Raw genomic sequence first — 13882 nt, forward strand, 5'->3', positions numbered from 1 at the left:
CCTAAAACACGATGTATATGATATAATAAAGAAGTAACAAAATATGTTCGACTTTACATTTGTTACGAATCATGATGATGGCAGTGCGTCGATAGAGCAAATGTTGCATCGTCTCCAACACATGTTTATGCTATACATCTCTCTGTTTCTAGTCATCCAGGTAACATCGAAGCGATGATAGTCGGGGGCGACACAGAGAGAAGCTTTATCCAGGACCAAAAAAGGAACATGAGCATCGTGTGCCAGCGGGGAAGAGAGGAAGCGCTCAAATCATCAGTCTCTTTGAAGGGGCGTAGAGCGACACGGTCCCAAGCTTGGGGTTCGAGTACTTGACGTAGACCACCTTCTGCTTGCTCCCTGGTGCCGCCGAGTGCAGGCTTGCCAGCCGCATCGCGCAATCCCTTCAGTTCCAAACACAAGAGACCAAGAAAAGATCCAGTCAGTTATGCATACAGAAAATGCTGTGGTAGGTTCATTAGGTAATTAACACAACGGCAGCAGGGAGCAAACAAAAAACCCAGCATGTGGAAAACGCTGTATCATGAAAGAAAATGTTTCATGATAATCTGGTGACAGTATCATGGGAGCATCGATTGACAAGTGTGGTTCAGGAAGAAGACTTACAGCAGCTGCCACTCAGCTAAGCCTGTATGGTGCTCCAGGACATCGTTCCAGCGTGGGCTCATATTCAGTGTGCACCGAGCAGCGTAGACAGCTGCTGCTGCAGTCTTTGATGGAGGGTATTGTAGCATGGTGTACTGAACCAGTGAAAGCTCGGCATAAAAGAACGCCATATTTTCCAGCTGCATTGGAGACAAGCAAGGAGATGGACAACATTACACATCAATCTGCGGTAGAGTTACTGAGAACTGGGTCACTGAATTATACCTCCTTATCCCCCATTGCAGCTTTCAGATACCGAACCATGAACATATACAAGGTTGGAACTGTTAAGTTCCACTGCAGCGTGTTGAGTATGGACTTCTCCTTGCGTAGGACCTGTTCCCGAGAAAATGAGTTGTCTGATATGCACAACAGATCCTGAACCTGTAAAAGCAGTTCATGATTGATCAGATTTCACAAGCAAGTCTGATCAAGTTTGATTTGACACACATCCGTTATGAGCTTTTGATGCAAAGATGGTTCAACAATATGCATAAGAAATAGAACTAACACTCCAATCAAGCAGCATCAGTAGCGTGAATTACAGAAATACCCTACTACAACAGTTATGAGCTTTTGATGCAAAGATAGTTCAACAATAACCCAAAGAAATAGAACTAGCATTCCAGTTCATCACTAGTGTCAACTACATAAGTACCCTAGCTACTACACCAGTTATGAGCTATTGATGCAAAGATGGTTCAACAACAAGACAAAAGAAATGGAACTAGCACTGAAATCAAACAACATCAGTAATGTAAGCTACTACCTCTGTTCTTATTTAATCGATGCCAGCTACTACATGCATACGCTACTTTCTCTGTATAGCCCACATCGATTTGATCTGAACGGAGGGAGTACATAAGTACCCCTACTACAACAGTTATGAGCTTTTGATGCAAAGATAGTTCAACAACAACCCAAATAAATAGAAATAGCATTCCAGTCAAACAGCATCACTAGTGTGAACTGCAGAAGTACCCTAGCTACTACACCAGTTATGAGCTATTGATGCAAAGATGGTTCAACAACAAGACAAAAGAAATGGAACTAGCACAAAAGAAATGGAACAAGGCATACACTACTTTCTCTGTATAGCCCACGTCGATTTGATCTGAACGGAGGGAGTACATAAGTACCCCTACTACAACAGTTATGAGCTTTTGATGCAAAGATAGTTCAACAACAACCCAAATATATAGAACTAGCATTCCAGTCAAACAGCATCACTAGTGTGAACTGCAGAAGTACCCTAGCTACTACACCAGTTATGAGCTATTGATGCAAAGATGGTTCAACAACAAGACAAAAGAAAAGGAACTAGCACAAAAGAAATGGAACAAGGCATACGCTACTTTCTCTGTATAGCCCACGTCAATTTGATCTGAACGGAGGGAGTACATAAGTACCCCTACTACAACAGTTATGAGCTTTTGATGCAAAGATAGTTCAACAACAACCCAAATATATAGAAATAGCATTCCAGTCAAACAGCATCACTAGTGTGAACTGCAGAAGTACCCTAGCTACTACACCAGTTATGAGCTATTGATGCAAAGATGGTTCAACAACAAGACAAAAGAAATGGAACTAGCACTGAAATCAAATAGCATCAGTAGTGTTAATCTGAACGGAGGGAGCACATAAGTACCCTACTACAACAGTTATGAGATTTTGATGCAAAGATAGTCCAACAACCATAACCCAAATAAATAGAACTAGCATTCCAGTCAAACAGCATCACTAGTGTGAACTGCAGAAGTACCCTAGCTACTACACCAGTTATGAGCTACTGATGCAAAGATGGTTCAACAACAAGACAAAAGACATGAAACTAGCACTGAAATCAAATAGCATCAGTAGTGTTAACTACATAAGTACCCTACTACAACACTATGAGCTTTTGATGCAGAGATAGCTCAACAATAACCCAAAAAAAATAGAAATACCCTACCTACTACACCAGTTATGAGCTTTTGATGCACAGATGGTTCAACAATAGGCCAAAGAAATAGAACTAGCACCCAAATAATACAGCATAAGTAGTGTCAAGTAACTTTAGAAGAACCGTACCAGGGGAGCCCATATCTCTTCATACTTGCATGCTATCAGCATGGCGCTTACGCCAATGAGCTGAAGGTCCTTTCTCAGAACATTCTTCATGGATAAGTACTGATCAATAATGTAGACCGTCAGGTACAAGGTCTCTGGCATGAGAATAAGCCTGTGGTGGACCTCAATAATCCAATCAATCAGTATTGCCCTCATTCTCTCGTTGATATCGGGCTGTGAAATCATGTACGTACAGAGAGGCCGGCAGGTGCTCTGGACAAGCAGCAAAACAACAAAGTAATAGCTATCACTTCAGAAATTGACATAACAAAGTCATCTGTTACCAGATAACAACTTCTTAATTCTACTGTTAACTTCACAGTGCTCGCATGAAGAGTCTAATCAAGCTCTCACCTCAGTTCTCTTGTAGAACCTGTAAATGTCTTCAACATAATCAACCACTGCCAGCTCATTGTGAGCATCAGATGCGTCAATGTTGTACGCCACCGGGGCCTTCTTCGGGCTGGAGATCACCCCATCAGAAGCCTGCGTCAAGAACAAGAATCCAGACAACATTCTTAGGATGACATTACTCAATCAAGCTTAATTGTCAGCACATAATATTAGATCACACTTTCATACCCTGCTGCATTTACTAAGAATTTTTGTAAGCGTGTTGATGGGCGACCTCCGGGATGCGGCTCTCTTAGCTTGATTTTTCTTCTCATTTTCTGAGTCTGAACTTATCACGATAACTTGGGGCTTCACCCTGTTGTTCTCCTTGTGTTGCTTGATTGCCCTTACACACTTGTTAGCTTCTACAGCAGCTACTTCTTTGTGACGGCTCGGATCAGCTGGAGCATGCCGGCCATTTATGACATTGCCAACCTCGACAAGGGGTCGACGAGTTTCTGCTGCTGGTTCTTGAGCAACCTTGGCCTTTGTTTTCTTGAGGAGCCTGACATCTGCACAAGTTGGGAGTTTCAGAGGAGATTTCCACACAAAAAAAGATGACCAGAACAAATCTTGTACTGCTGAAATTAGGAAGAGTGCACAATGCAAGGAACAACAGAACCTTGTAAACTATATCACGTACAGATCGAACCAACATGGAGGATCACAACATCTAAGAACAAGAATCCCAACATCTCAGAACAGGAATCTCAACATCTAACAACAAGGATTTCCACACAAAAAAAGATGACCAGAACAAATCTTGTACTGCTGAAATTAGGAAGAGTCCACAATGCAAGGAACAAGAACCTTGTAAACTATATCACGTACAGATCGAACCAACATGGAGGAGCCTAAGGATCACAACATCTAAGAACAAGAATCCCAACATCTCAGAACAGGAATCCCAACATCTAACAACAAGAATCCCAACTAAAGAGGAACAAGAAACGCAAATAGACGGGTGAAATCTTCAAATGTGGCATCTTTACCACGACCAGGGGACAACAATCCAATCAAGAGCCCAACTGACGGACATGCATGAAAAAGAGAAACTCGCAAGAATAATGCATGATGTCCAGAACTAGTCCCCAGCCTAGCAATATCTTCCATACAAATCAGGAAAAATCCATGTCAACAATTCAATCAATGTTCCAACGCGATAACTACTTCATCTGTTAGCGTGTGCTTGGATTAGATCCACGGTTGCAAGAAAAAAGAAACAGACCTCGCCAAAGATGCAGGCACTACTGTCCGATGAATTTTCGAAAGATTTCCCCCTTTGTGGCGAAACTGAACAAGAACCCGTACCAAATCCGTGCATTAGCGCAACCAAACACGATCAATCTAGGCATCGTAGCAGCGATAAGAAAATCCAGCAGGATAACTGAATCAAGAAATCTCCGAACCAAAACCTATAGCTCTATTCAAGGAGGCCAAGCGAAGATTTTTACCGCACCACACGCGAGCAATCCAAGAAACCTATGAACTCGTACCGCCGCGGCAATCCTACTAGGAAATGGAACAAACCATGGAGAGGGGAGGCGGGGAGACTCACCGCCCTTGTGTTCTTGAGCAAAAACATCGCCGGCACCGGCGCCGGCGGCCGCCTGCCTCCTCGACGCCATCGCAGCGTCCCACGAGAAGGGATCAACCGCGCCTCCTATCTCCTCCAGGTTCGTTCGCGATCTCGACGACGGCGAGGCGTTGGGTGTGGAGGAGAAGAAACCGAGGAGGAGAGGAGAGGAGACGGGACAGGACGGGAGGGGCGGGCGGCGGGGGTGGTTTGCTTTGTAGGCGTTGTTGGAAACTCTGGGGGGATTTTGCAACGCTGTCTCCAACGGTCAATTTTTATTAATTGACGGAGACCGACGGTGAGGCGGCGCGCGGAAGCTGATCCGACGGCCGGGACTCGCTATTACGAATTTTGTAGCCGTTTGGAACCATGGAGGGGGAAACCGGAGTATATGGTGAATCATACCCAGAGATGGAATGTACTTTGACGATTTCGTCTCTCTTGCATTTTTGGAGGGGAAAAATCTTCTCTGTTTATTTGATAGATTAATTAATTTTTACAGATGGCAACGACAAATAGTAGCCGATAACACACATGCCGGCTATGTATTGGTGTCGTTGTGCCGGGTTTTTTTTTTTGGATTACCCACATCGGTTGTACCCTAAATCAACTCCCAAAATGAGGAGAGAGATAGGTGGGAGATGTGACTGTGAGCTAGGCGAGAAGAGAGCGTGGAAACCCGACGTGGAGTTGTTATGGAGTTGTTGCTGGCCCACCCAATAGCATCCCTTTTCACAAGGTTTCTTTGAGATTCGTCGGTGCTTGTATTGAACATAGGTTGATATGAATTTTTATTGTAAGTGTCCGTTGTAAGCAGTTTTTCTCTCTAAACTACTTAAATCGATGACGGCTATAATTTAGAGCTTACTGGTGGAGATAGATCTTTGTCGCCGTTGTTGGCCTTGCACCGAAGTCAAAGTAGAGCATCGTGGCTACCAAAGAGTTTGAGTACAGTGCAGGCCTAGTGAAGAGACGACAGATATGGACGTGCAAGATGGGACATTACGAGAAAAGTGCATGTCATCTACGCTTGGTGCATTGAAACAGCTAATAGGTGACTAAGAGCATCTCCAGTCGCGTCCCCAAATCGTCCCCCAAACCGCGCCGGATTGAGCGTTTGGGGGACGTGTTTTGCTCGTGCCGCGTTTGGGGGACGTCGCTCCTCAGCCGCGTCCCCCAAACGCCGCCCCCAAATGAATATTTGTGCACGAAAATAAAGGTTTTCATTCAATTTTGATTATATATTACAAAGTTTGAATGAAAACGGCTAGATTTCATCTAAACCTAGGCTACTGACCGCCCGGCGGCGCGTTCGACGGCCCCGCCCCGTCGTCGCCTCCCCTACGCCGCAGCTCCTCCTGCGCGCGCCTCCTCTCCTTGCGTTCGGCGGTGGCCGGACGGTGCCGCTCCCGCCGATAGTCCTCCTCCGCCCTCCCCTGCTCGGGCCGCACGGAGGGAGAGCTCGACGGCGCGACGAATCTGCGCCTCTTCGCGGGCACGGGCGTCGTCCTGGAGCTTCTTCTCCGACTCGAAGGACTCGACGAGGGCGCGTTGCTGATCGGCCATCTCGTCCGGGTGCGGGGCGTCGTCGTCGGACCAGTCGAACTCGTCGTCGTCGTCGTCGTCGTCCTCCACCTCGGTCTCCTCCGCCTCGGCCTCCTCCTCCATTGGCGCCTCCTCCTCCACATCTGTTGGCGCCTCCATCATCGCCGCCGCAAACGCGTCGGCCCCCGCCAACTGCTCCGCCCGCCTCCCCCATAGCGCCGTAAGCGCCGACTCCCGCTGTCGACGCTCCTCCGCCGTCGCCTGCTGCTGGAGCTCGATCGACTCACGCCGCCGGCGCTCGATCGAGTCACGCCGTTCACGGAACAGCGCCCGCCGCTCATCGCGCTGGCGCCGACGCTCGTCAGCCCATCGCTGCTCCATGTCCTCCCGGTACCGGCGCCGTCGCGCCTCTTGTCCCGTCGAGGCGTCGAACGCCGCAACGGTGTCGCACTGCTGCTCCTGCCACGCTGCTGCCGCCGCGGCCTCCTCAGCTGCGGAGGCAGGGGCGGAGAACGCCGCTAGATCCGCCGCCTGCTGCGCCTCACGCCGGCTGGCGGGCCTCCTCCTCGAGTGCCTCCTCGAGTGCCGCACGCCGCTGCCGGCTCGTCAATGGAGGAGACGGCGGTGGAGGGAAGTGGCCATCGCCGGGGCGGTTCGCCATTGCCACCGGTGATGGAGGAGACGGCTGTGGAGCGACGAGGGCTGTGTTTGTTGCCGGCGGGGTGTGGTGGCTACCATTGATGAGCCGGGAGACCTTTTATAGACGCCGGCGTCGGGAAGAAAGCGCGGGAACAGACGAGAAGAGGCGGGAAGATCGCGCGGGAACGGGCGGTGGCGTGCGAACGCCGGCGACGCGTGGAGGCCGCGCAGCACCGACGAGACGTCTCGCCTGCCCCTCCGTCGCCATTAAGGCAAAGATTCCGCCGTGTGTCACTGCGCGCGAATAACTTCCGTCGCGAGGTAGGCGACGGTTAGGTTAAAATTAATTGTGCCTCTGACGCGTTGGCCCCGCCACTCCCCGCCTCGCTTTTCGTTGTGTCCGGCGTCCCCGGAGCGTCCCCTGTGGGACGGGGACGGGCTCGGGGCGCCGGACACCGTATCGGGGCGCGTCGGACAAAAATGGGCTTTGGGGGACGCGGCTGGAACGCTTTTTTTGTCCGGCGCGCCCCAAATCGCTTTGGGGGACGGTTTGGGGGACGCGACTGGAGATGCTCTAAGGTGAGGCACATTGGGAAAGTAGATGTAGACGAGACTGCATCGGTTAGACTGGAAAGTTACGAGGAACTGGCCAGCATCTCCAACCAACGTATTTCGGACGTTTAAATTGTCCAAGCATATCTATTTAGGTTGTCTTGTGGACGTTGAAATGGTCGCAACATGCAAATTGTCCGTTTGCATCGGGGACAACTCCATCGATCCAACGCATTTTGGAGAAACTTAAATAGAATCTATATATTGTTTGATCATGCCATGCTTTTTTGAATCGAACAAGTTCAAACAAATTTAACATATAAACTAGGAGAATAAACACGAGAACAAACAAATTTTAAACTAATTAATTCTTGGCCTTCTTGTTAGAAGGCTTCGCCTCGTCATCCTCACGGACGCGCCTGCTCGTCACCTCCTCTGAAGAGGTACCGCCGGTCGACGCGTCCGACGAGCTTGAGTTCTCCTCCGACAAGTGATCATTGGGTCTTCCTCGTCGTCTGTGAACGAACGGCGAGCCTCCGCCTGCACTTGCGCCCTCGCCCGGGCCCTTTCCTTCTTCCTTGCCGCCGCCGCTTCGTCGGCCGCCTCCAGCGTGTCCACCTTGCGTCTGAGTCCTCCTCCTCGTCCTGGCCATTGAGGCCAACGGTGCCCCCTCCTCCTCGCCTCCGTCGGCGGGGAGCTAGGGTTGCTCGGTGTGGCAGCCCTATCTCACCAATGTCGCCATCCCGGCGGCTTCCCCTCGCTGTCGGCGTCCGATGGCAACGTCAGGTTGCTCATGGTGGCTAGCCAGTGTTGGAGAAGAAGAAGAATGGCAGCTGGTTGGAGATGAATTAGAGCAGGCACAGGGGTTTTATTCAGCGGAGATTAATGGCGATGCGTATAACGAATAGGTCTGCGGTTGCTCTTCCGTGGCGGTTCGGCGCTCCATTCCGGCGGTTGGCGCGTCGATCGGCGCAGTTGCCACTCCGGCGGTTGCCCTCCCTAGCAGTTGCTCTGCTTTAATTCGCGTCGGCACGAGGCTGGGTCGCTGCCTGGCGTGCCCATGGGAGAAGCGAGCGGACGCTCCGCGGAGACGCAAACGTGCCGCAAATACCCGCAAACGTGCCGCATATTTGCGCCGCGTTTGCGTCTCCGCGGACACGATGCGTCACCCCGCTAGAGCAGGGTGTAGGCGCATTTCATGTCAGCGCGGACGCAAACGGTCGCGCATCGTCCGTTTGCATCACCCCGTTGGAGATGCCCTAAGACCATCTCTAGTCACCCCTCAAAAGCCCCCCCCCCCCCAATAGCTACACGGCTGTTGGTGGTCTTTTTACTTCTAGCCTCGCGCTCTAAAGTTCATTTTAGGCCGGTAGAAGGCGTTTTAGCTGACGGCGCTGTCGGTGCTTTCAGCTCACTCCCAACCCATGGGAGGGTGAGCGGGGGCGCCGACAGAACGGGCGTGCTTGGCAAACCTCGTCCGCCAGCGAGATATTTTGGCATCAAAGCATCGTCTCCCGCGCCACATGTTTTTCCATCAGCGGCGGCAGGCGAACAGGCTCCCGTCGCTTCAATGGCAGCCGGCTGTGTAAATGTCGTGCCACTCGCCTCGACGCGGCTCCGCCGCCTATTTATACCATCGCCTTCCCTCTTGCCATTCTTATCCAGATCTCGTCGCTTCTCTCCCTCCGCCACACAGAAAACCGTAGAGCCAAGCAGCGCCACCACCGTCCATGGCTGCACATTTCGAGGGAGACGGCACCGCCGCCAACAGCTTTGGCCACCGTACTCTCCACGAGGAGGAAGCCCGGCGATGTACGAGCCGAGGTACATGGCCCCGCCCGACATGTGCGTTCCAGGCATTGGAGGCAGAGCGTGGCCCGGATCCCCATCCCGCCGGAGCCGCGTGGCAATGCGCGCGAGGCGGCGATGATCACGCACTACTACGGCGTCCTCACACCGGAGCAGCAGGTGGAGCCCCCTCGGACATGGATAACATCATCGCTTGGGGCTCCTTATTCTGCCAACGCCACCTCTTCAAGTTGTCCTGCTACGACAGGAACAACCCGCCGATGCCGAACAAGAAGTCCCTGGCTTGCCAGATCTGGTGTGGCGCGCCCGGACGCATGCTCGCCGCCGTCAGCGAGCACATCGCGGGTGGCAAGGAGCCGTGACTGGAGTTCCCGTCTCTCCAACGGTGGTGGGTGCCTCGGAGGATGGCGTCGGGGTCCTCCCCCTCTTCGTCTTCGAGGTCCTTGTCGAGGGCCTCCGCAAGCAGCGTCCTCCGCATCGGCGGGCCGCAGTCATCCGGGACCCGCCACCCCAAAAGGGAGGTCGACAACGGCTGCAGCCGAAAGCAGAGGTGGAGGAGACAGCGTGGATGCCGCCGCGTGAGTACCGGGCGGGGTAGCTCTGTTTCGCCACCGCGGTCGACTCGGTGGATTTCCCGGGCCAGCTGGTGGTGATGCGCGTCGTTCAAAAATGTGCTACCGGCCACGACCAACTTTGCGGAGGCGTGGTCAAGGTCTGAGATGAAGAAGGAGGCGGTGGAGCACGTGCTCTGCCTCGGTGATGTCTACGCATGCTTCTATTCCTGTAGACAGTGTTGGGCCTCCAAGAGCAGAGGTTTGTAGAACAGCAGCAAGTTTCCCTTAAGTGAATCACCCAAGGTTTATCGAACTCAGGGAGGTAGAGGTCAAAGATATCCCTCTCAAGCAACCCTGCAATTAAGATACAAGAAGTCTCTTGTGTCCCCAACACACCTAATACACTTGTCGGATGTATAGGTGCACTAGTTCGGCGAAGAGATAGTGAAATACAAGTAATATGGATGATTATAAGTAGTAATTGCAATCTGAAATAAAAATGGAAGCAAGCGAACATGTAGCGAGAACTTGTTGGAAACGGTGTTTCAATGCTTAGAAACAAGGCCTAGGGATCATACTTTCACTAGTGGACACTCTCAACAATGATCACATAATTGGACAATTAGATAACTTCTCTTCACTTGTGCTACTCTGAATTACTCTCCTATTGGAATCACTAATCATCACGTAGTGGCTACAAAAGCTCCACTCAAAGTTCATCAAGTACTTGACAAACACCACTCATAGGGATATCCTCATCAAATCATAATCCAAGATAATACCGTTGCAATTTAGACCGAGTACTAACATAGCATACACACTGTCAACAATAGCTATGAAAGGGGGAATAGATCACATCAATACTATCATAGTAATAGTTAACTTCATAATCCACAGGAGATTACAATCATAGCCTACGCCAAGTACTACATGATGCACACGATGTCCACTTTACATCATGGAGGAGGAATAGACTACTTTAATAACACCACTAGAGTAGCACATAGATTGATAGTGATACAAAGCTCATGATCACATAAAGATCACACCATGGGAGAGAGAGATGAACCACATAGCTACCGGTAGAGCCCTCAGCCTCGGGGGAGAACTACTCCCTCCTCATCATGGGAGACAGACAACGGCGATGAAGATGGCGATGGAGATGACTGCGGGGGCAATTCCCCGTCCCGGCGGCGTGCCGGAACAGAGATTCTGTCCCCCGAAACTTGTCTTCGCGATGGCGGCGGCTACGGAACTCTTCGTGGAATATGACTTGTTGTTTTAGGGTTTTCGCGACGGAGGGAATATATAGGCGAAGGGGCAATGTCGGTGGAGTCCCGAGGGGTCCACCCCATAGGGCGGCGCGGCCAGGGGTGGGGTCGCGCCCCCCTAGGGTGTGGCCGCCTCGTGGCTCCTCTTCGTTTCCTCTTCGGTATTCTGGAAGCCTCCGTGGAAAATAAGACCGTGGGCTTTTGTTTTCCAATTCCGAGAATATTTCCTGTGTAGGATTTCTGAAACCAAAAACAGCAGAAAACAGGAACTGGCGCTTCGGCATCTTGTTAATAGGTTAGTGCCGGAAAATGCATCAAAATGATATAAAGTGTATGTAAAACATGTGAGTATTGTCATAAAACTAGCATGGAACATAAGAAATTATAGATACGTTTGAGACGTATCAAGCATCCCCAAGCTTAGTTCCTACTCGCCCTCGAGTAGGTAAACGATAACAAGGATAATTTCTGAAGTGACATGCTACTATCATAATCTTGATCAATACTATTGTAAAGCATATGAGATGAATGAAGTGATTCAAAGCGCCAATGGTCTATAGTTTGTTAGCAAATAGATAATGACTAAACAACTGAATCATATAGCAAAGACTTTTCATGAATAGTACTTTCAAGACAAGCATCAACAAGTCTTGCATAAGAGTTAACTCATAAAGCAATAGATTCTTAATAGAAGGTTTTGAAGCAACACAAAGGAAGATTTAAGTTTCAGCAGTTGCTTTCAACTTTCAACATGTATATCTCATGGATAATTGTCAACACAAAGTAATATGATGAGTGCAATAAGCAAGCATGTAAGAATCAATGCACACAGTAGACACAAGTGTTTGCTTCTAAGATAGAAGGAAATAGATAAACTGACTCAACATAAAGTAAAAGAAAGGCCCTTCGCAGATGGAAGCAGGGATTACTAATGTGCTAGAGTTTTTTATTTTGAAAACATGGAAACAATTTTGTCAACGGTAGTAATAATTCATATGTGTTATGCATAAAACCTCTTATAAGTTGCAAGCCTCATGCATCGAATAGTAATAGTGCCCGCTCCTTGTCCTAATTAGCTCAGATTTCCATGGATTATCATTGCATTACATATGTTTCAACCAAGTGTCACAAAGGGGTGCCTCTATGCCACCTGTACAAAGGTCCAAGGAGATAGATCGCATTTGATTTCTCGATTTTGATAGATCTCAACTTGAGGACATCCATACCGGGACAACATAGAAAACAGATAATGGACTCCTCTTTTATGCTTTAAGCATTCAACAACAGATAATATTCTCATAAGAGATTTGAGGATTAATGTCCAAGCTGAAACTTCCACCATGATACATGGCTTTGGTTGGCGGCCCAATGTTATTCTCTAACAATATGCATACTCAAACCATTTAACTCATGGCAAATCTCCCTTACTTCAGACAAGACGAACATGCATAGCAACTCACATGATATTCAACAAAGGTGTAACGAGGTTGATGGCGTCCCCAGAAACATGGTTACCGCTCAACAAGCAACTTATAAGAACTAAGATACATAAGCGACATATTCTTTACTACAATAGTTTTTTAGGCTACTTTCCCATGAGCTATGTATTGCAAAGACAGGGAATGAAATTTTTAAAGGTAGCACGCAAGCAATTTACTTGGAATGGCAGAAAAATACCACATAGTAGGTAGTTATGATGGACACAAATGGCATAAGTTTGGCTCAAGGTTTTGGATGCACGAGAAGCATTCCCTCTCAGTACAAGGCTTTGGCTAGCAAGGTTGTTTGAAGCAAACACAAGTATGAACCGGTACAGCAAAACTTACATAAGAACATATTGCAAGCATTATAAGACTCTACACTTGTCTTCCTTGTTGCTCAAACACTTTTACCGAGAAAATATCTAGACCTTAGAGAGACCAATCATGCAAACCAAATTTCAACAAGCTCTACGGTAGTTCTCCACTAATAGGTTTAAACTACCTGATGCAAGAGCTTAAACATGATCTACTTGAGAGCTCAAAACAATTGCCAAGTATCAAATTATTCAAGAAAATATACCAATTACCACATGAAGCATTTTCTGTTTCCAACCAAATAGCAATAAATGCAGCATCTTTCAAATTTTGCCATGAACATTAAAAGCAAAACTAAGAACACCAGTGTTCATATGAAAAAGCGGAGCGTGTCTTTCTCCCACACAAGGAATACTAGGATCCGATTTTATTCAAACACAAACAAAAATAAAAGCACACATACGCTCCAAGTAAAGCACATTAGATGTGACGGAATAAAAATATAGTTTCACTAGAGGTGACCTGATAAGTTGTTGATGAAGAAGGGGATGCCTTGGGCATCCCCAAGCTTAGACGCTTGAGTCTTCTTGAAATATGCTTGGGTGACCCACGGGGGCATCCCCAAGCTTAGGCTCTTCACTCTTCTTGATCACATTATATCACCCTTCTTTCTTGACCCTTGAAAACTTCTGCCACACCAAACTTCTCATAAACTTCATTAGAGGGTTAGTGCATAATCAAAAATTCACATGTTCAGCAAGGACACAATCATTTCCAACACTTCTGGACATTACCCAAGGCTACTGAAATTTAATGGAGCAAAGAAATCCACTCAAACACAGTAAAGGAGGCAATGTGAAATAAAAGGCAGAATTTGTCAAAACAGAATAGTCCGTAAAGACGAATTTTTTCGAGGCACTTAACATGCTCAGATGAAGAAGCTCAAATTGAATGAAAGTTGCGTACACATCT

General features: G+C 48.5%; 1 protein-coding gene across 1 annotated transcript; it reads right to left on the bottom strand.

Moving 5' to 3' along the window:
* Window positions 1-249: 249 nt before the first annotated feature.
* Window positions 250-4796, bottom strand: LOC124666270 (cyclin-B1-3-like). The gene is made up of 7 exons (XM_047203616.1): window positions 4727-4796; window positions 3358-3680; window positions 3130-3261; window positions 2737-2988; window positions 889-1047; window positions 625-803; window positions 250-401 (listed from the first exon to the last, which is right to left on the bottom strand). The coding sequence occupies exons 1-7, from the start codon at window positions 4794-4796 to the stop codon at window positions 266-268; spliced, it is 1251 nt and encodes a 416-aa protein (XP_047059572.1). The 3' UTR covers window positions 250-265.
* Window positions 4797-13882: the final 9086 nt, after the last annotated feature.

Source organism: Lolium rigidum, chromosome 6 (genome assembly GCF_022539505.1).
Source record: "Lolium rigidum isolate FL_2022 chromosome 6, APGP_CSIRO_Lrig_0.1, whole genome shotgun sequence".
NCBI lineage: Eukaryota > Viridiplantae > Streptophyta > Magnoliopsida > Poales > Poaceae > Lolium > Lolium rigidum.

Bases quoted from the DNA above. Each gene is read 5' to 3' on its own strand.
- LOC124666270 (XM_047203616.1), bottom strand. From the start codon at position 4,796: ATGGCGTCGAGGAGGCAGGCGGCCGCCGGCGCCGGTGCCGGCGATGTT. The intron at 1,048-2,736 runs GTACGGTTCTTC...CTGCTTTTACAG, and splicing joins AAGAGATATGGGCTCCCCTG to GTTCAGGATCTGTTGTGCAT. The intron at 402-624 runs GTAAGTCTTCTT...TTGGAACTGAAG, and splicing joins TTAGCTGAGTGGCAGCTGCT to GGATTGCGCGATGCGGCTGG.